The following is a 21,785-nucleotide window of genomic DNA, read 5'->3' as shown; positions in this document are numbered from 1 at the left end:
CAGTTGTTGGTGTTTATACTACATTCTTTTAAGATTTGCCTTGAGAGTCTTTAAACCTCTGTTATTGACCACCAGTATTACGCTTTCCATTTTTAAGTTTGGAGTAGAGTAGTTGCTTTGGAAGACGATAATCTGGCATCCACGCATGACCAGTTCAGCAAAGTTGATATTGAAGAATCATTGCTTTGATACTTATAGAATCATAGAGTTGGAAGAGACCACAAGGGCCATTGAGTCCAACCCCCTGCCAATCTTTGCTTTTTCCAGTACACTGATATTAGTTCGCCTGTCTTCCCACGTGATGTGTAAAAATTTTCAGACACCCCATTGATGGAATCTTTCAAGGAGTTGGAGATGGCGTTTATAAGTGGTCCATGTTTCACAAGCCTGCAGCAAGGTTGGTAGTACAATAGCTTTGTAAACAAGCATTTTGATTTCCCTGCAAATCTCCCAGTCCTCAATTGGGAGAAAGCTGCACTCGCAGAGCTCAGGTGATGCTGGATTTCAGCATAAATGTCAGCCCTTGTGGAAAGGTAGCTGCCCAGGTAGAAGTGATTTATGCTTGGTTTTGTGGCGCTGCAGAGGGGTATTTTGTGCTTGTTGGTGCAGCACTTTGTTTTTGTGGATGTTGAACGATGGAGCAAGCTTTTCACAGGCTTATGCAAAGATATTTAGGATGGTTTGGAGGTCATCCTCTGAGTGTGAACACACTAGGTTGTCATCAGCATATTGAAGCTCCATGACGGAAGTTATGGTGACCTTACTCTTTGCCTACTCAAATGAAAGAGATTTCCACCTGTTCCATAAATGATTTCTACCCCGGTGGGGAGTTTGACAATGTGTAGGATCATGGCCATGAAAATAATAAATACGAGTTGGGGTCAGTGGTGTAGGGTGGGTTGTCAGCACCCGGGGCAAGGCAAGTAATTGGCGCCCCCTAACCCGTGGATTTGCGCCCCCTAACCCTAACCCCCAGATGTTGCGCCCGGTGCGGCCGGCCCCCCCTGCACTCCCCACGCTACGCCACTGGTTGGGGTGACAACACGAGCCTGTTTAACACCTAATCCCCCTGTGAAGGGTTCACTCTGAAAGCCCTGGGCCTGCCCTATTTGCGGGCTAGGGAGAAAGACGTTTCTTTTCCCGCTGGCCAGGTGCAGGTTTGCGGGGAGGCAGCCGGGCGAGCCCCAACGGGGCCCGGCCAGTTGGGCCGTCCGCCTGCTGCCCGCCTTTGGCGCGCCTCTCCCGCGGGTCGCTCCTGAGGCAGCTCCCCCGGGCCCGGTGGTGGGGGCGGGCGGCGCGGCCTTGGCTCCTCCCTCGGCCCGCCCTCTCCCGCGGTCGCTTGCCGAGCGAGGAGGCGGAGGCGGAGAGCACAGGGCAGGGAGGCCGAGGCGCAGCAGCGGCGCGCACCTAGGCCCCAGCCGCACCCTCCGCCGCCAGCCCAGCGGAGAGCCAGAAGCTGCCGGGATCGCCATCATGGTGAAGGTGTCGTTCAACTCGGCGTTGGCGCAGAAGGACGCCGCGGGCCGGAAGGAGGAGGACGAGAGCAAGGAGGGCGGCTGCAGCCAAGTGCTGATCTTGCCCCCCGGCGCCAAGGTGAGGGGGCCGGCCCGCTGGGCTCCGGGGCGGCGGCTCCGTCCGCCAGGCCTCTTCGGGAGCGGCGCCGGGGTCCCGGCCCGGCGCCTTGCAAGCGCTGCGGAGAGGCGAAGGAAGAGCTCGGGGAGGATCTAAAATGGCTGACTGGGGAAGAGCCGCCGAGCTTCGCCCCTTGCTCTTGGGCGGCCTTCTTTTCTCCGGGCCGCGCTGGGAGCTGCCTCCTCGATCCGGGGGGCGGCGGGGCCCTTGGGGATGCCGAGTGGGCCTCGGTCCGCCCCGCCGCAGTTGCCTCGTTAGCAGGGGGGGAAAGACGCGCGCGGGCGGATCCGTCCTGCTCGGGCCGCCGCGCCTCTTGCAGCAGCAAGACGGAGGAAGGTGAAGCGTTTTTGTGCCAGCTTCCCAGACGGGTAGGATGATGCCGCAAAAACAGCGAAGACAAACAGATCTATTATGTCGGGAGCTTCATGGCTGGCATTTCCTCCAAGCGCAGGGAGTGGAACCGGTTTTCTTTACACCTATATTTCTGCCCGCTGAAAAAAAAGCACACTTAATGTAGCTGATGAAGTAGTCTGTAATCAAGGAAAACCTATGTTAAAATTAATAATTGCTCTTCACATTGCCACGTGATGGTCATATTGTACCAAATTGTGATGACATCAAGTAAATCAGTAGTTTTATGCAGTGAAGCAATGAATTTAATCTCCAATAAGGCAGTGGATGAGCCATTTAATTTCCATAATCCCAGTCAAGTTAAAACTGTCTTGCAGCATTCTGATAAGTTTTAGGTTACCATTTTATAATGATGGTACATGGTAGTTAAAATAGTCTGGCATTTTCGGACTTTATAAAGACTAAACAGTTCATATTTACACTTTATAGTTCTCTAAGATGCAACTATACGTATATACATTACTACAGCAAAGAGGAAATAGGATTCATCAACATCAAGCTATTGAAACTTGCCATGGTTCCAAATTTGGCATTCCTGGGTTTAAGCAGTTTGGAAAACGGATACACAATTGTTCTTCAAAATGGAGGGAAAAATTAATTATGAGATTAGTGAGTTTTATTTTTTAAAAATGTTTTCACTATCAATTGACACAGTTAGATCTGCTCAGTATGCTGTGTTAGATTCCAACTCTATCTTCAGTTCCTCTGATATTTTAGCTGCAGTAGACCAAAGATCTTTTGCAAAGTTGGTGCTGTCATTTGATGTGGAAAGGTGGGGGGTTAATTTGGTCCTTGTAACAGCTGTTCAAGAAACTGCTGCTTCCCCCCCACCATTCCTTACTTGGGATCCAAGATCTAAACAGTTTATTGTGGGGTTGTGATAGGGATGACCCTTTTTTATTTCCCTTGAGTTGCTGGTTTGTGTTATCCAGCAAGGGCCTAGTATTAAGGAAATTAAAGGAGGAAATCAAACATACAAACTTTCCTGGTATGTTGATGTTGTTTCACTCTTCCTCTCTTGACTCGATTTAATCTTGCTTCATAACAAGAGCTACAGAATCAGCTGGACTAAGCCAAAAGCAGTCCTCCTTGCCCAACACTTTTCACTGTTTGCCTTGCCTAGAACATTACCTGGAAAATGAACAGATTTGATGCCTACACTTCTGTACAGTGGGCCTGCCACTTACACAAGAGTTCGGTTACAGGGGTCCGCACACAAAGGCAAAATTGGGAACCTCCAGAACCGCCTTCCAGTGGGGTAGGGGGCTGCATACTGGGGTCCTAGGAGGGCCCTGAGCGCTTTCCAGGCCCCTCATGTGACTTTTCCAGACCCCAGTAAGTGAGGTGGTGCCTCCTTTACTGGGTTTTGGGACATTCCCAAAGCCCTCGCTCTGCCTTCACCAAAGTCGGGTCACCGAGGGAAGGAGGCAGGAGGGCTCCAGCCTTGTCCCAGAGTCCTGGCACCTCATTTGCAAAGTCTGGAGACTGTTTACTTGGCTTTGGGAAGGTGGCTGAAGGATTTCTGCTCTCCATTCCACAACAATACTTTTTAAAATGTTCAGCTGTTTCAGAGATTTTTCCTGGGGGGTGGAGTCTAAGCTATGTAAAACTTACTTCAGATAACATGCTAACTGCAGAGAGAGGCTTGATTCATTAAAACATCAATCATAATCAATACCAAAATACATTTTTATTAGCACAAGCTAAATGATGGATTACCTTGACTGAGCACAAGTGACCCTATCATTGCCATAGCATGGCTCAGATTCGCTGGTCTCAATTAGGTATTTACATATGATTGCTGCCAGGAAATAGACTAGGAGTACAGTGGCATAGCAAGTAGATTTTGACCCATTTGCTGTTAATTTACTCAGTACAGTGGTACCTTGGTTCTCAGACTTAATCCGTTCCAGAAGTCCATTCCAAAACCAAGGCACGCTTTTCCATAGGAAGTAATGCAAAATGGATTAATCCATTCCAGACTTTTAAAAGCAACCCCTAAAACAGAAATTTAACATTAATTTTAGTATCTAACGAGACCATTGATCCATAAAATGAAAGCAATAAACAATGTCAATGGTTTTCTTGCCTTTGCTGCTTTTATTCATTTCCGCAGTCGCACAATCAATCGATCAGTAGCTGAACAGGGTTCTACACAGTTACAAAAACAAAGTCACAAGTCAGCCACAAAAATGAAAAAGCCACACAAACAAAAAGACAAAAAATAGCAAAAACAAAAGCAGCAAATATAAGATCCAAATATCACTTCAGAACACCTCAGAAACAGAATACTTCTTTTGGAATGGTAGGGCGCAAATTAGCAGCACAATACTAAAACTGGAAGAGGAACTTTTCAATTACAATGGTAGGACACAGATTAGCAGCGCAACACTAAAAATGGACGCTCAGGACTCAAAGCGGAGCATGTTCGGCTTCCAAAACAAAGTTCGAAAACTGGAACACTCACTTCCGGGTTTTCAGCATTCGGGTTCCAAGTAGTTCAAGAACTAAGCTGTTCAAAAACCAAGGTACCACTGTATATGGGGTTAGGTAAAGAGACACGGGTGGCACTGTGGTCTAAACCACTGAGCTCTTGGGTCAGCAGTTCAAATCTGCAGTGAGGAGCTCCTGTTGCTCTGTCCCAGCTGCTGCCAACCTAGCACTTCAAAAGCACGCCAGTGCTTCCCACTGCAGCGGGAAGGTAAATGACATTTCCGTATGCACTGGCTTCTGTCACAGTGTCCCGTTGTGCCAGAAGTGGTTTAATCATGCTGGCCACGTGACCCAGAAAGCAGTCTGTGGACAAACGCCAGCTTCTTTGGCCTGAAGCGATATGAGTCCCACAACCCCATAGTCGCTTTTGACTGGACTTAACCGTCCAGTGGTCCTTTACCTTCTTACCTTTACCTATCTGGGGTAATCCACATATCCTGACCTCCTTTCAAACAATCCTGCGGAATGCATGAATGTATATACTCTAAATGAAATATTGTATGAGAATAGTGCCTTCATATATTTTCACATGCTCCAATTTAGGTTGCTGTCCTTATCTACCTGGCAGTGTAGACTCAGTACCATGCTAACAGTGCTGAAAACTTACTGGTCCACTTTCTATGTAACACACTAAGCCAATTTAATGAGTTAGTGTGAATGTACTCAGCAAATTTTACAGCTGCTTCACTTTTCTTGCAATCCTGCTGCTGCCATGTTATGAATGGGGCAAGACAAAGAGAGAAGCAAAGCAGCTCTGACCTTTGCTGCTGTGCCTGCACTCTTGCTCATCACACTTAGCTATGGTCTGATTTAGCAGAAAATGCAGATTAGGCCACAGACCTAAGTCATGCTTAGAACAGGCTGTTTGAAATTGCTAACTTATGAGTGTAACATGTTGGGCACGATGCACTGGATCCCAACACCTTTCCATTATCTGAATAATACATGTTGGTGATGCAGTTCCATTCAGGTGTACCTTTTGGAAAAAAGTTATGTGTAGAACTATAATAACCATTGAGACATCACTACCTGTGCTAGGCTACAGCCCAGTGAAGTAGGTGCTATCAAAAGGCAACCCATCTTCCTTGTGTTGAGGATTCTTTCAGGAAACAATCCCCAAAGAATAGGAGAAAGCTTGGGTACAGCTTGTGGTTAGTGAGCAGTTTCACCAAGAGTCCTGGCTTGAATAGCTCAGTTGGTAGAGCATGAGATCCAGCTGAATTTCCCAGTAGAGGACAGCAAACTGCAACATGGTACTTGCTTTGTGGATATGGAGATCTGCACAGTGTACCTAACCAAGGATCCTGTGGAGACAGAGACTATCAGCCTAAGTTTTGGAAACATCCCTGCTCTCTAGGTGACTATGGTGAAAAGTGGGGAAGAAGAAGAGAAAGAGACATAAATATCCTGTGCTGGATGTTGGAAGCATCTGGGTCTGGTCTGACTTGCAGGTATAGGGCGATATACCACTGCAGTAGTAAATAAACCGTTTTGACCTCTTGCATTTTCCTGCAGAGATGCTTTAAATTCTAATCAGGTTGAGCACCACTTTGGGAGATTTTTGTTTCTTTCAGTGTTAGTGTACATCAGGGCTGGCCAACTCCCAAGAGACTGCGATCTACTCACAGAGTTAAAAACTGGAAGTTCAGGTCAAACGGGGGGGTTCAGGTCAAAGTCGTTGAGCTTCTTTGGGGGGGGGGAGCCGCAGGCGTCCCAGTGATCTACCGGTAGATCGCAGTCTGCCTCTTGGATGTGCCTGGTCTACAGTGGTACCTCGGGTTACATACGCTTCAGGTTACAGACTCCGCTAACCCAGAAATAGTACCTCAGGTTAAGAACTTTGCTTCAGGATGAGAACAGAAATCGTGCTTTTTTGTGGTGGTAGCCTCTACAGTCGTACCTTGGAAGTCTATTTGACTTCCAAAACATTCAAAAACCAAAGTGCAACTTCTGATTGGCTGCAGGAGGCTACTGCAGCCAATCGGAAGCTGTGGAAGAAGCCCCGTCAGACGTTTGGCTTCCAAAAATAGCTCACAAACTAACACTCTCTTCTGGGTTTGCAGCATTCAGGAGCCAAAATGTTTGAGAACTAAGCTGTTTGAAAACCAAGGTATGACTGTACTCTTAAGAGAGGTTTATTTGGGTGGGGGGCAGTTTGAATGATGTTCTGTGCTCCTTTCAAACCTGTGATCCTATGTATGGGGCAGAATATATAAGAGGAAACAAGCCAAAGCAGTTCCTTTGTTAAGGTAATGACTTTGGTTGCCTGTTTAAGTACTGCAATTTACCAATCTAAAGAGGTTGCCATAGAAATAAATGGGTGGGTGTCAACACCCCGCCTGGCTGGAAGATAAAAGTAGGTACAGTGGTACCTCTGGTTAATTTGTTCTTAACGTGAAACCCGTACTTCTGGGTTAGTGGAGTCTGTAACCTGAAGTGTTTGTAACCTGAGGTTTTTGTGCTGGAGACAGAAAAATGTTTGCTCTGTGCTGGATTTTGGGGGCTCCCTTGGAAACGAATGGGGAAGCAAGAGCTATGTAATTTTAATCTGCTTCACTATGTTAATTTCTGTTTGTTTTAAAGTAGGGTTGTGTTTTTTTTCTTGATTTTACTGGCTGTTGCTGAAGGCGCATTCATAGTGATTGTTGTTGGTTTTCAAAATCTCTTTTGCACAGAACTGCTCTTGCATGAAACAACTGTATTTTTTAATTTTAAAAATTGCAGGAAATGGAGTCAGGAAAGGAAAACAAGGGGTGCACGGAGGTGACAGACTATTCTGCAAGTAACTCCAAGTTCTTGGCTGCTTTGCAGTAACACATGTGCACGCACACACACACAGTGATGTTAAATTCTCAAGAATATTCTCAATTACTGAGAATATTAGAGAATTTTCATTTAAAATAGGAGAATTCACCTTTCTAACGTGATGGCACCAGTAATTGTCATGTTAAGGTTTGGTATAAGGTAGTTAAATCATATTTTATTCTTCCATTAGAACGTGTACATGTTATAGGACAAGGCAAAAAATACAATTGGCATGTTAAGGTTTGATACAAGTAAATTCAGTAATAGGCTATCCTGTGCTTCTAATAGCTCTAACACTTAACTGTTTTGGTGACTAAAACACAGCTTGATAAACAAAACTTTATGCATACATATAAAAAAGAAGCCATTAACATTAAATATATTGTCATTATATGATAATATATTTCAGTATGTCACTCTCTTTTAAATGGCACTGCAGAAACCAGTTACTGGCACTAAATAATAATATAGAAATGAAAAGCTGTTTAAATCAAGGCCACCTCATATGCTGTTACACGTAATTTTATAGGCCTGGGTACTTTAAGTGTATAAAGCATTAAAGCTACTTTCTGTAAAAAAATCACACTGTATGGCCAGGGGTATGGAATTGCTAAGAATAAGGTCACACCAAAATAGAAAAAGGCTGTTACATATAGTTGAAATACATACGAATTCTAATGTTTATCAGATTAAATGAATAGCATTTTTAAAACTAAAAAAATGTTTTCTGTAGCTCAAATTTCAGAACTGTCAGTGGTGAATGACACAATGCCAAATAATGTAACTGGATTAAAAAAATCATTATTCATTACTTACACTGGCAATATCACAGCTTGACTTATTATTTACTAGATTTTTAAAATGTGAGTTGTAAAACTGGTTCTTACATCAGAATTTACAGTTGGTGGAGACTATTCTCCAGAGAATTTTCTAGCAGAGAATATTCTCACCTCGCCTCACTGCACACACACACCTTTGCAAATCAGGTATATTGAAAAATGTGTATTAAAAAAAGTAAATGTTTGAGTGTACCCTTGCTTTCTAGCTAGATTTATCCCTACAGTGCCAGTGATGCAGCCAGCATAGCTTTGTGCATGTGAGCAAATGTCTTCTCAGCACAAGCTTGGAAGTGGGGGATGGGCCAGCTTGGCAATGATTATACGCTTACAGAGTTGTCACCAATTTTCAGTTACTTGATGTTCAAGACAAAGCATCTTTCTCAGATACTTGCAAGCATGCCCAAGGTGCACCTCAGGTTTCTGGAATTTAAGGAGGGCAGGAAGGGTTAATTGAATGGAGGGGACAATAGCATACAGTGCAAGTACATCCCATAAAGCGTTGCCCACTAGTGTGGATGTTGAGATAAAAATTGCAAGCTGTCATGTGTGGATGAAAGTGTGCACATGGAAACAGTGACCCAGGTACAATGAACAGCCTAATCTGGACACAACCCATGCCATTGCCTTTTCTGTTGTCTTTATATTAGTGCACTAAATACACTTTATTATACAAACAGTGTGTGTTCATTATATAATAGTATTTGCTGTGATTTTCCACCCTAATTTAGAGGGGGAAATCCATTTCTGCTTCTTCTATTCTTTTCCCCCCAAGAAAAGCGCTTGAGGTTTGATAGCTGTTCCATCTGAGTTCACTCCAAATTGTACACAGAATCCTTTCTTTCTCAACGCTCTTTCTGCCAATTTAGGATGTCTCTTAATCTCTCCGTCCATGGCCTTGTTGCACTCCTTGGCTGTTTCATTCCTCCTAGACACTGTGTGAAGGACCTTTCCATTTCACCATCTATAGCTGTCAATTATACCATTTCACTCTCCTATTCTGGCAGTCATTTAACAGTCTTGTTTTCCATAGCCTTTGAGTCCTCTAATTCCATTTTCTATTTCATCCTGTTTTCATTTCCCATTTTATCATTTCAGCTCTAATTTATCTTAATTTCTCATCCAATAATTGCTGTAAGATGCCAACAGTCATTGGAATGCCCAGCAATGTATTTGCCATACTGAATGTACTTTGTCTTGTTAATGGTTCAACCCAGCCACTCCCTTAAGATATTCACAGTTTCTACCGTAAGAAATTCAATCTCCCACCTCCACCATAAGATCTTCACAGCATTCTCCCAAAATTCATTTCCCATGGGAGGAACTGTTAAGTAGAGAAATTACTTTCCATTTCAAGGCAAATCTTCTGTAGGGAAGTAGAAAATAAAAAACAGAACACTTAGAGCTCCTTTGCCCATTTAAAAACTTCCTTGGATTAAAAAATTAAAGCATGCTTTTTGTTTTGTCTTTCGCCTTTTATAATTGACTCTTCTCAAAATCAGAAAGTAGCTTACACACCAGATGTAAATTTCCACTGACAGACAGCTAAACCTCTCAATTTCAGAGATAATTCATGATAATTAGGAAAAAGGAGGCTTTCTGACCTTAACTGCAAGTGACACCTCCGGACACAATGCTGGTGCCTCCCTCTTAAGTCCCCCCCCCCCAAAGTCTGGGTTTCTAGGAGCTGGCAGCTTCTCAGTCTTCTGACTCAGGCAGCAACTTTTTCAGGTTTAAATTTACTCTTTATCTCTAGAGTGAATTTCAATAACCAGGATTGCTTTGCTTTCATCATTCACCACGTGATTATCTCTGTTGGTGAGCTGTTGACAAAAGTTGGTCAATTTGCCATGACCCTCCCCAGAAGGGCCCCCCCCCCCCCGGTTATATAGCAATTTCAATATTAAAAAATATACAAGATAACAATTCAAAGCTCTCATACTAATCACTTTTACTTAGAAGTAAACAGTGTATCTACTTTGATTTCAATGAGTGTACTCTCTGACTGTGATTTAGTTTGGTATCACCCTATGCCTTTACAAAGAACCACATATCCATGCATCTATATGGCCTTATAAAGCTTGATGGACACAACTGATTACTGTTTCCCTTTCTATATTTCTAGGATCCAGAGGGTGTGGTACCTATCGCACAAAGGAGGGCTTGGTGTTGGTGTATGTGTTTTGGATTAGCTTTTATGCTTGCTGTGGTGATACTTGGGGGTGCCTATCTATACAAGTATTTTGCATTCCAGGTAGGTTGAATATATTACTTAAATGAGTAAATACTTTAATTGTTCTCTTGGTACTATTTTGACAATTTTCTGCTAGTTACTCTTTAAAAAAAAGGTGAAGGTAAAATCCCCAACATATTTTAACCGCTAGCCCTTGTATACTTAGAGCTAATTCACATGTTAATTTTAATCTTTTTGTAAGGAAAGTTCCTGCATTTAACATGTATGGCCAGGGATCATCAGTTTGGGGGGGACTGGTTTTACTTGCCAGCCCCAAATCAGTTGTTGTTAGGACACTTCTTTCCCAAAGCTAGGTCTCTGAAACTTTGCATGAGCTCAGGGATAATAAATCTGCTGCTCTTTCCAGCTTCAAGCTTGGAATTGAGAGCTGAAACAAACCTTCCCCCAACAAATTAGAGATAGAGGGAGGATAGAGGCTTCTTCTGCATCTGCATCTAATGGCTGCTGCAAGCTCAGCTACAGATAGGTGCTGCAAGCTCAGAACTGGGAGAGTTGAGGCACTGTCAGGCACAGATGCAAGCCTGTGTAAGCTCTCTTCTTCCATTGAGCACCGAGCACAGATTGAGGCAGAGGCAAGGTGGGAAGGCTTAAGGCATGGGTAGGCAAACTAAGGCCCGGGGGGCCCAATCGCCTTCTCAATCCAGCCCGCGGACGGTTCAGGAATCAGCGTGTTTTTACATGAGTAGAATGTGTGCTTTTATTTAAAATGCATCTGGGTTATTGGTGGGGCATAGGAATTTGTTCATTTCCCCCCCTTCAAAATACAGTCCAGCCCCCCACAAGGTCTGAGGGACAGTGGACCGGCCCCCTGCTGACCCCTGGCTTAAGGGTATGAGGGAGTGGGGATTGGGAGGTGATCTGTTTATTTCCCCACAATGAACTTTTCCATTAGAAAAATGAGAAAATTGAGAGAAAATAAAAAATTGTGCAAAAGTTTTTCAAAATTATATATGAAATCCTCTTTCAATCATTGTTTTGAAATATCTTTTCAGCCAACTCACTGCTTCAAAACAACTAGATACAAGCTTCAAAGGCAATAATGTTAGTGATTGGTGATTGAATTCTCTGAATTGCTAAGTAGGGATTCGGTGCTGGAAACTACTTTAAAAGCTTCAGAATGCAGAACACTTCAAGTATTTGATTAAAGGAGTAGTCTCATATCAACCATATGGCCCCTGCAACATGACTACAAACATCTTTACACTATAGCCTATAACACCCTTCAGATTCCTCCATATTGTGCATCAAATGAAAAATGTGATGTATGTTTGAAAATGCGTATGTGCAATCAGGGAATAAACTTAACATGAAAAACTGGGTAATGTCTTTCATTTTTCCCCCCCAAATCTTTGAAGCTCAAAGTTAAAGTTCAAAATCCAAAGCTATACATCTGAAAGATGATGATTGGATGAGACAAAATAAATGAGTTATTCTGTTATTTTCAATTCTATATTGAAAATTGATGGAGTAGGATATAAATAATTCTGGTTTCCAGATAACGAATTAATTATGTGCATACATGACATCAGCTTCCTGTTTATAATTATGCTACAGTAATATCCAAATTTATTGCAGTTCTTTAAATACATTGAGTTGAATCCAGACTTAGTCAAAACTGAATTAACATCTATTGATTTCATACTTGAAGCATGAACTAATAGGAATATTTTTTTCTATAGGTCTTAAACTCTTTTAAGTACAAGAATATTTAGAATTTTCCCCTCTAAAAACCAAAGTTTCTTCAGCATAATGCTGGTCTAAATATTGGTTCCAAACCTTCATAATAAAACTTTTCTTTATTTTCTACAGTGTTCATAGTTTCAATTTTAAACTGTTAAATTTTATTTTTAATCTAAATTTTCCTGATAAGAAAATAGGATATAATAAATATTTATAGCAAAGCTTCCAGGGCATTTTGCAAAAACACAGTAAGTCATATGTGATATTTTATTGCTTTTAAGAACATGCAATAATAATAATTTTACCCCCACCCATTTGGCTGGGTTGCCCCAGCCACTCTGGGAGGCTTCCAATTCATAAAAGCATAATAAAAATCAAACATTAAAAATGTAAGCTTAGGAGATGTAAGTCTAGGTTTGAGAAGAGAATCCATAATGTATGTATGTCTGTTTTCCCAAACCACTCCCACAGTGTTTTAATTGACTTTAAAACTTCCAGATATTGTAATTGATTCCCCCCCAGAAATTTCCTGTCTCTAGCAGGACACATGGACCTGCCTGGGTTACACCTGCCCTTCACACCCTGCTTCCCCTTCACTATGCTTCTTGAAACAGCTTTGAGATGAAAGAAAAAATAGCACTTTAGTGCATAAGGAAGGGGTCTGGTACATATTAATGGTTTAAGGGTGATTATAAGTGCCTGAAAGCTTGCATAATATTTGCTTCACTTTTAACTTTGCCCTTTAGGAAAACGGCGTTTACTTCTGTGGAATAAAGTATATTGAGGATGGCTTAACATTAAGTGAGCCAGATTCAGGCGCCCCAGCTCCCCGTTACCAGATCATTGAAGAGAACATTCAAATCCTCAAGGAGCAGGAGGTGGAGTTCATCAGTGTGCCTGTTCCAGAATTTGCTGACAGTGATCCAGCTGATATCGTTCATGACTTTCACCGGGTAAGGACAGTCTGTAACGCGAGTGAGAGTTTCTTGCCATATGCTTGTTTGTAGCCATGGATTGGTTGTGTTGACTTTCAAAAGCAGGCTGTAGGGTTGTGGTTCAGTCCCTGACATCTCTGACTGGGCTTGGAAAGGCTTGTATCTGAGACCAGGCGGCATAGACTAGGGTGGGCAATGTATTTTCACCTGAGGATCTTATTTGTTCCTGACCAGTCTTCTGGAGGCTGCATGCCGGGAGAAGGCAGTGCCATCGTGAATAAGGCCACTGCTCACATGCATCCACAGGTGACACAAAAGTGATGCACACACTCAAGCAACATACACATACCAGCTTCTCATGTGCCATACCTTATGTAGCCTTTGGGAACTGGCACATCAAAGTGCTCCAGGAGCTTTGGGATGGCAGCTTCATGCCATGAGTTATTGCAAAACACTCCAGCTGTCTTCTCTACCCTTTCATGATGGAACTGCCACTCCTGATGAGTTCATTGAAGATCCAGTGCTCAGGCTATATTGGAAATGATGCCCTTCTCCAGTAATGCTCAGATACTGACACTGATTGCTGAACGTTCTGGCGCAGAGGTTGTATTGTGAAATTGGAGAGAGGCCAGAGTGGGGCAGGTGAAGCCAGAGGAGGACCACTAGCCACTGACAGTTGACAGAACTTGTTGTATATTTGATTTTATTGCCAGTGCTACAATGCATTCAAAATCAGGGAGTGTCTCGAGCCCAGATAAAAACGCTCAGGCCGTTCATCATCCTTGTGCAGTAGAGAATATTTGAGCTAGCTGGACTGATGATATGATTCAGTTTAATACAGCTTCCTATGTTCCTGTGCAATAACACAGTTGCAATAACTGCAACCACTGAACATGTTCTAAAGCCTGTGAACAACAGGCTTTTTAGGAACCTGGAGTTTGGAATGTGGCAGGTATGGAAATGGGAATTTTCAGTACTTAACAAAAGTCCTGATTTTCTTCCCTAATTTATGTCCCAGACAAGGAAATGATGGATCCCCACCACTGATTTTTGTAAAAAAATTATGATGTGAGTACAAGGGGGCCCTGCAGCAAAGCGTTGCAGTGCATCTTACTCCTAACAGAAGTACTGTTCTAGGCTTCACCCATCGTGAAACAGGAACCTTGCACTGCTTGGAATTTACCATGAGCACTTTCCCACTTTTTCCTTCCTGTGCAAAAGTGCTTCAGATTGGTGTGGAACAACATTTTATTGCTGCATAGTGTAGTGAGGAGAGTAATTCACTGCTTGCCATGATGCTTTTAAGGGCCTGTGCAGGTAACCATCCTCACTCCCTTTTTCATTATCTTTTCTGTTACTACCTTTTCAGCGTTCCATGGTTTATCTTCCCACAATCATCAGACTTGCATCATTTGCCCAAATTCCAGTTCCTTCAATCTCCCTTGCAGTGGAAGTGAGAGCTGCCCATAGAAAGGAGTTGGAAAGCAAATTATTTTAACATGGCTGTGATTGAGCAGCACTGTTTATATTGTCAACCACCCACATTGTTTAGGGAAGTTTTTAATGATTGATGTTTTAATGTACTTTTAATCTTTTGCTGGAAGCCACCCAGAGTGGCTGGGGAAAAATAAATTATTATTATTATTATTATTATTATTATTATTATTATTATTATTACTACTACCAGACTCAACAAAAACTAGCAGCCGCCCGGAGTTCATGTTTCTGGTATTCATTGTGAACTAAACAGTTCCCTCCATGCAATCAGTTACATCCAGCAGCTTCCTTCCTGCAGAATGGGAATGGGGATGCTGTGATCTTCAGGTGTTGCCCTCCAACTCCTATCAGCCTGAGCCAGCATTCTCAGTGGTTAGGGACCCTCACTGTGGCCTCAGTGTACTTTCAACTGATGGGATATGTGGCTATTTGAGTTTACTCTTAGATGAAATTCCCCCCCCCTCTCTCTCTCTCCAATTCTTTTACTGCTCTAGAAAAAACCCTCAAATTCTGATTTGTCTACCTTGCATAAATTGGGTTGTCTTACTGCAGTAACTGAAATTCAACACATAATTATAGAACCCTGCATATTAATCTGATATTTATTTTAGAGAGTTGAATAAGGAAAATCACATTAAGCATACTTTGAGTGTCATCTACCATTTTGGATAGTTTGCCTATGACTTGAGATGCCTGGAACTTGGGGGTTGTACTGTATAATAACAATTCTCCTCCAAATAGTTTAAATCACATGCCCAGAAAACCATCACATTTACAATTTGAAAACATTTAGTGCATAAAAAGTACTAGGTTTTATTGTGTTTTGCACTTCTTAAATTAGGCCTGGGATATTCATGCAGCAAAATGGGGTGGTGGGAACCTCAGTTGGCAGAATGGTTTGTGCCACTTCAGGTAATTGGATCACATTTTTTTTTAGTGCTTCCCAATGTGGAAGACACTGCTCCCCCCCCCCCCCCGCAAAAGGAAGAAACAACCACAGAAAACTAGCACAGAAGGCTGGACTTTTCTTAGTGCTGGTTTTGTTTTATCTGAAAGGACATTACAAATAATATCTGCAAAGGCAGGCAGGCAGGCATAATAATAATAATGATAATAATATCCCGCCCTCCCCAGCCAAAGCCGGGCTTAGAGCGGCTAACATCAAATGTGTAATACATTAACATAAAATCAGACAATCAATTAAAATACATCCTCAAATCAGATCAGGATCAGAATAAAATCCAATCAGATGGCAACTTGCAGATTAGGGTTGGGGACCTTAAATGCTCACCAGGCCCAACTGTTTGTGCTGAACTTATATGGGCCTGTGAGAAAAATTGGGAGGCCACTTTCATGCAAGTTCTTATGAAAGGGGAGAGGGAGTCAGACTGAACCCCGACCAAAGGCCTGGCAGAACAGCTCCGTTTTGCAGGCCCTGCGGAAAGATGTCAAGTCCCGCAGGGCCCTAGTCTCTTGTGACAGAGCGTTCCACCAGATTGGAGCCACAGCCGAAAAAGCCCTGGCTCTAGTTGAGGCCAGCCTAACCTCTCTGTGGCCTGGGACCTTCAAGATGTTTTTGTTTTCAGCAGGAAAATGAAGTAGCAATTACTCATACATAATTTTGTATGTTTACAATTACTAACATGCTATTTGTGACATCTTCTCATCAGAGACTTACAGCTTACCTTGACCTCAGCCTGGATAAATGCTATGTTATTCCTCTAAACACGTCAGTTGTTATGCCGCCTAAAAACTTTTTGGAGTTGTTGATCAACATCAAGGTATGATTAAAATTCACGTTTCTTTTTGAATATATTCAAGCTAGATCATTAAACTTTCATACTGGAGATATAAGTGTATGTAAACATGAAAGAGCAGCAGAATGTTGTAACTTCATTAGCTAATTTTTTATTTATAAGTCATTTTAAGAATTTAAAAAATAATAATTACACCGTACACAATTCAAAAGCATAACTTACATTGTTTGAAGAATGTGGTTTAAGTCTACCTTGTCTATAATCAGTTAATTTTTACATTATAGCATATACATAAAACTTGTTTACGCATTCAAACAACTTCTCAACAAGAATGCTGTTTCACAGAACAGGGGTAGTCACGCTGAAAGCGATGCTTGAAGCCGGGGTTGACTAGGCTTCTGATATTTTTGATATATCAAGGAGAAACTGTTCAGCAGAACACAGTGACTTACTGAGTAGATAAGAGTTAAGGGGGTCTCTGAAGTACCGTATTTTTCGTCCCATAGGACGCTCCGTCCCATAGGACGCACCTAGTTTTTGGGGGGGGAAATAAAGGGGGAAAAATCCCTTTATTTCCCCCCCAAAAGCAGGTCGGGGAAACCGAACCAGGTCGAGGAACGGCGCTGCGCCTCCCTGCTGTCCCCCGAGCTTGTGGGGCTGGCCGATGTCTGCCTCAGGCGGCAGGCTGCTATCCGCAGTGTGGGGAACCCTGCGGGGAACTCCTGCAGGGCTCCCCATGCTGCGGATATCTGCCTGGCGCACGGGGCGCTCTGCTTCAGGGCGCCCAACGCTCCGGGAAGCAGGCTGCTATCCGCAGCCTAGACATCCCTGCCGGACCTCCTGCAGGGCTCCCCAGGCTGCGGATGTCTTCCTGAAGCCTGGAGAGCGAGAGGGGTCGGTGCGCACCGACCCCTCTCGCTCTCCAAGCTTCAGCGAAAGCCTGCATTCGCCCCATAGGACGCACCCAGATTTCCCCTTCATTTTTGGAGGGGAAAAAGTGCGTCCTATAGGGCGAAAAATACGGTAACCTGGTCCTAATCAGTTGTTTTGAAAAATCTTAATACAAACTATTAATATTCGTTTTTTAAAGTAATTTTGTATTGAGGCCCATTTTTGCTAGTAGCCCAAACCTTTCAGTTTAAATTTGAGTTCCCCATTATGTCCAAATTGAGAGAACTGCAGTTAACTTTAGTTATGGAAGGGTTGCCATATGTCCGGAATTTCCTGGACACATCCAGAATACTCCTGTCTCTAGCTGTGTCTGGGCGGAAATCGGTCAAATGTCCGGGAAAATCCGGATGTATGGCAGACCTTGTCGGTAGTGCCGTTTTTGCTTATTTTCCTTTAAAAAATTGGCCCAAAGCTCAACAAGTTTGGCCAAGAAAAGTAGAACAACATTTCTGTCTGGATTTTCACTGTTTGAAATATGGCAACCCCAGCTATGGTTATTTTAAAAAACTGTTATAGTGGTAGCATTAAGCCAAAAACCTTTCGGCAGCTTTGAGAGATCTTATTGAATATATTAACAGGGCAAAACTGCCACACATAATGTAGGGCAAAACTGCCCTACATTAGCCTTGGCAGAAATATATGATACAATAGTTAGCTATTATTATTTATATCAACTGTCCATCAAAATGTGATTCACCATTTCTCCTCTATTATGTTTTATTGTTTTCTAAAGTGTGCAAAATTGATAGAGTATTTTTAAAAAGCAGTTTCCTTCTACCTTCTGCAAAAAGTCCCTCCCCTCCAACACACATTTTGCAGAACTGAATTTTTTTCCCCGCAGAACAATTGTAAAAACAACCCACCTGACATCATTAACATTATTGAGACTATACTGTTGCATTTTTATTTGGGTTGATGCAGGCTGGAACATACTTGCCTCAGTCCTACTTGATTCATGAGCAGATGATAGTTACTGATCGCATAGAAAATGTGGATCAGCTGGGCTTCTTCATCTATCGCCTCTGTCGTGGCAAAGAGACCTACAAATTGCAGCGCAAGGAAATGCTGAAAGGTATGGTTGGCGTGTGGATGGGAAAAAGAAAGCTACCTCAACTCTGTTGAGGGTGATGGCCCTCCTGTTAAGTGCCAGATAAAATAGTGAAAGTGTAGCATCCCAGTGCTACATCCCAGTATTCATATTGTGACAGCCTGAGACTTTGCAACTTTGCTGCAGTTCAAGTGTAATCGCATGCGTTTGTTGGCCCTCATGCTAAATAGTTACATTCTCACATGGCAGCTCTTAGCATTCAGGACAGTTTTTTGTGCCATTGAATTTTTTGTGTGTGTGCCTTGTACACTGTTGCGATATCAGTAATTGCATGTTTAGCACTGTGATCTGATTCAGAGAATATACTTCACTAAGAACTATAATAATAAACGTATAAATGGAATGGTGAACTCATGGACAAAATACATAAAACGTATTTCATGTGGTACTTATTTAGTTTAACCAGTTTGCCAGTTTGAATCATGCTACTTTTATGCATCAAGCATTTTGCATAAGATTTAACAACAGTGCAGTGGGCACCAGTCAGATGTAAGCCAAGTCACCATTATTTTCAATGGGTGACAGGCATGAGCTTAAACATTTACCATTCAAATCAGGGGACTAAAAATTGCTTAACTTGGACTGAATCATGAGTTGTAGCATCTCGTGGTATGTTGGAACAGAATTGACTAATTTTGCTGGAGCATTGTTTGGGACACAGAACAAAGGAAGTACCTTTCAATGATGTGGATCTGAAGAAGTGTGCATGCACATGAAAGCTTATACCCAGAACAAACTTAGTTGGTCTCTAAGGTGCTACTGGATGATTTATTATTTTTTAAATTTCGACTCCATCAGACCAACATGGCTACTTATCTGAATCTTGATTACTGCTTGCTTTAAAGGAACCAACTGGACAGGAGCCGCTTACACTCATGTAAGTGGCTCCTCTCCTCTCCCGCTTTGCTCCTTTAAAGAAGCAGGCTCTCTGTCCCTCTCTCCTCCCCACTCAGCGGCTCTTCTCCCGCTTTGCTGATTCAAAGTGAGCCACGGAGGAGGGAAGGAAGGGGAACCATGGATCCTTTGCTCACGACTGCAGCAGATCCCCCCGCCACCCATAGGCATTCCCTCCATAACACGCACAGACATTTCCCCTTACTTTCTAGGAGGAAAAAAGTGAGTGTTATGGTGCAAAAAATACGGTAACTGTTGAGGCTTTCACCACAGCTCTTCAGTTGGGTAGGAAGAATATGACAGGGATGGCTGATCTGTGGCTCTTCAGACATTGTTAGACTCCAGCTCCCGTCAGCCAGAACCAGCATGGCCAATGGTCAGGGATGATGGGAGTTGTAGTCCAGCAATATCTGGAGAGCCAGTGTTAGCTACCCCTCGTATAAGGTGGCATTTCTTGCATTTGCCTCCCTTTGGCAGCAGAAACTGTGAGCTATGCTGGGGCAAAACTGAATTTAGTGGTAGCCTGTTCTAGAGCCTAGATTTGTTATACTTGGTATGGCGATCCTGATTAAAGGACAACAATATCAGATGCATCAAGATGGTTCAACAAGAACTGTGCATATGAGCAACTCTCTTGCGATAAGACTGCTCAGAGCAAGTCTTGAGAGAGCCGCTGTGTCTGCTTTTTAGTTCATTAAATGTCTGCAGCTCCCTGCATCATCCAACATCCAGAGATTTGCAGAGATTTGCAGCCTCCAGCCTTCACAACCTTCCTATCTTGACTCTCCTATGTAGTTTATATGTGTCTTGCAGGTGCTCATCAATGCCCTAGTGCAGCTGAGGGGCCTGAAGGAAGGGGGTGGTTTTAATTCTTGAATTTAAGCCATTTTCTCAGGGAAAACAAAAAAAACCCCACTCCAATTAAAAACAGAACTTTTATTTTTAGAAAAGCAGTTTGCATTCAAAACATTTTCACCAGCACTTTGAGTACTTTCTGCCTATAACTGACCTATCAGCTAATAAAAAGTCATAGGGAATCTTTTTGAAGGCCCAGCACCCAACAGCTGGGAGCAGCTCTAAAGGAAGTTGCTGTAACAGTTCCAGTCACCTCCTTTAAACTTTGGCATACACCAGGCACACGTCATTGTGATGCCAGCCTATTGATGGGTGGGTGGTCAAAGTTGGGGGTGGGGGAGATACGGAGCTGGCTTGTTGGCCAGACCCAGTTCCCTATTAATGACCTACAGAGTCTCCAGTTTGACAGAATCCCTCACAACAGTTTTCACAGGAAATAAAAGGCAACTATCTTTTTTTTTTAAAATCTTTATATTCTATTCACTTTCCCACAACAGGAATACAGAAGCGTGAAGCAAGTAATTGCCGAAAGATTCGACACTTTGAGAACAGGTTTGTCATGGAAACACTCATCTGTGAAGAATAGACATACTGTTGTGACTGAAAATAGACACATTGGCCCCGCCCTTTATATTATGTGCAGTGATCTTTATTTTAAGTCATTTATGTAAGTAGTGGACAAGGCTTTATAGCTGAATGCCAACACTTTTTATCTTACAATAAACCTTTTTAACGTTTTCCCATATTTTGAAGCATGGTGCCCTTTTTATATGTTTGAATAGCTGCTATATAAAGTCTTAGTTGTTAGTACATTTCATGTAATGAACCTTTAAGTAATACCAGGTCAATAATTTATCCCATTTTAGAGTAAAATTGGAGAATAATTCATCTGAATTTATTATAAAGAATACATGCACAAATGGACTGCAACTCTTGAGATTTTTAATAGCATATTACTTGCAACGCTGGGGAAGCATTGGGAAAACAATTTGTAATAAAAGTGCAATTCATTTTCTTCTTTTAATACAGTCTCATTTAAATTTGATTTCCAAGTCGCTGTTCTAGTATAAGCATCTGCTGTAACAAAGTTAAGCAGTAACAGAATGTTACTGACGTGTATATATGCTATGTATGTGCATTGAAAATAAATATTACAAACCTGTTTGTCTAAATGTTTTTGTAACTTTTCTTTGAGCAATTTTCTTTATGTGCACAGTATCTCTGGGAATGTTTGAATTACTGGATTTTAATGCTAATAATATTTTAGAGCAGACTTGACACTAAAATACTACAAATCACCTTTATGGATTAAACAATAGAAACCATTATTAAATGGGAAATCCTAACAAGTAAACAGAGAAAAGTGCTTCATGTTCTCAATTTTGGTTGTCCTTTTTCTACCACAGTTAGTTGCCACAGTTGCCCCAGTGAAAGGGCCTTGCTGGGTTGCCAGTTGTGTTGCTAGAATGTGCCCCAAAATCATCCAAGTGATCTCAGTGAGCATTTCAATGTCAAATACTCAGATTATTTCTACTTTTTATTTAGTATTTTTATTTATTTACTTGATTGGGGAGGGCAGCTGTCCTCTTGGCTATGCCCATGTCAATGTATTTATGTCCACAGCATTCCCCTGATCCACCAAACTTGTAATTATCCAAAAAAGAAACAAGATTTGTC

At 42.4% G+C, this 21,785-nt stretch overlaps 1 protein-coding gene across 1 annotated transcript; it reads left to right on the top strand.

Moving 5' to 3' along the window:
- The first annotated feature begins 1,390 nt into the window (after positions 1 to 1,390).
- Positions 1,391 to 21,280, top strand: ITM2B (integral membrane protein 2B). The gene is made up of 6 exons (XM_079995833.1): positions 1,391 to 1,593; positions 10,303 to 10,431; positions 12,858 to 13,064; positions 16,214 to 16,324; positions 18,173 to 18,323; positions 20,606 to 21,280. The coding sequence occupies exons 1-6, from the start codon at positions 1,474 to 1,476 to the stop codon at positions 20,692 to 20,694; spliced, it is 807 nt and encodes a 268-aa protein (XP_079851959.1). The 5' UTR covers positions 1,391 to 1,473; the 3' UTR covers positions 20,695 to 21,280.
- Positions 21,281 to 21,785: the final 505 nt, after the last annotated feature.

The sequence above is a fragment of the Podarcis cretensis genome (genome assembly GCF_951804945.1).
Source record: "Podarcis cretensis genome assembly, chromosome: 1".
Lineage (NCBI taxonomy): Eukaryota > Metazoa > Chordata > Lepidosauria > Squamata > Lacertidae > Podarcis > Podarcis cretensis.
The sequence above is the reverse complement of the archived record's forward strand: the minus strand, read 5'-3'. Positions and strand labels throughout refer to the sequence as shown.

Excerpts from the sequence above, each read along its gene's own strand:
- ITM2B (XM_079995833.1), top strand. The coding sequence starts at position 1,474 with ATGGTGAAGGTGTCGTTCAACTCGGCGTTGGCGCAGAAGGACGCCGCG. Across the intron at positions 1,594-10,302 it reads TCTTGCCCCCCGGCGCCAAG|GATCCAGAGGGTGTGGTACC; the intron begins GTGAGGGGGCCG and ends CTATATTTCTAG. Across the intron at positions 16,325-18,172 it reads AGTTGTTGATCAACATCAAG|GCTGGAACATACTTGCCTCA; the intron begins GTATGATTAAAA and ends GGGTTGATGCAG.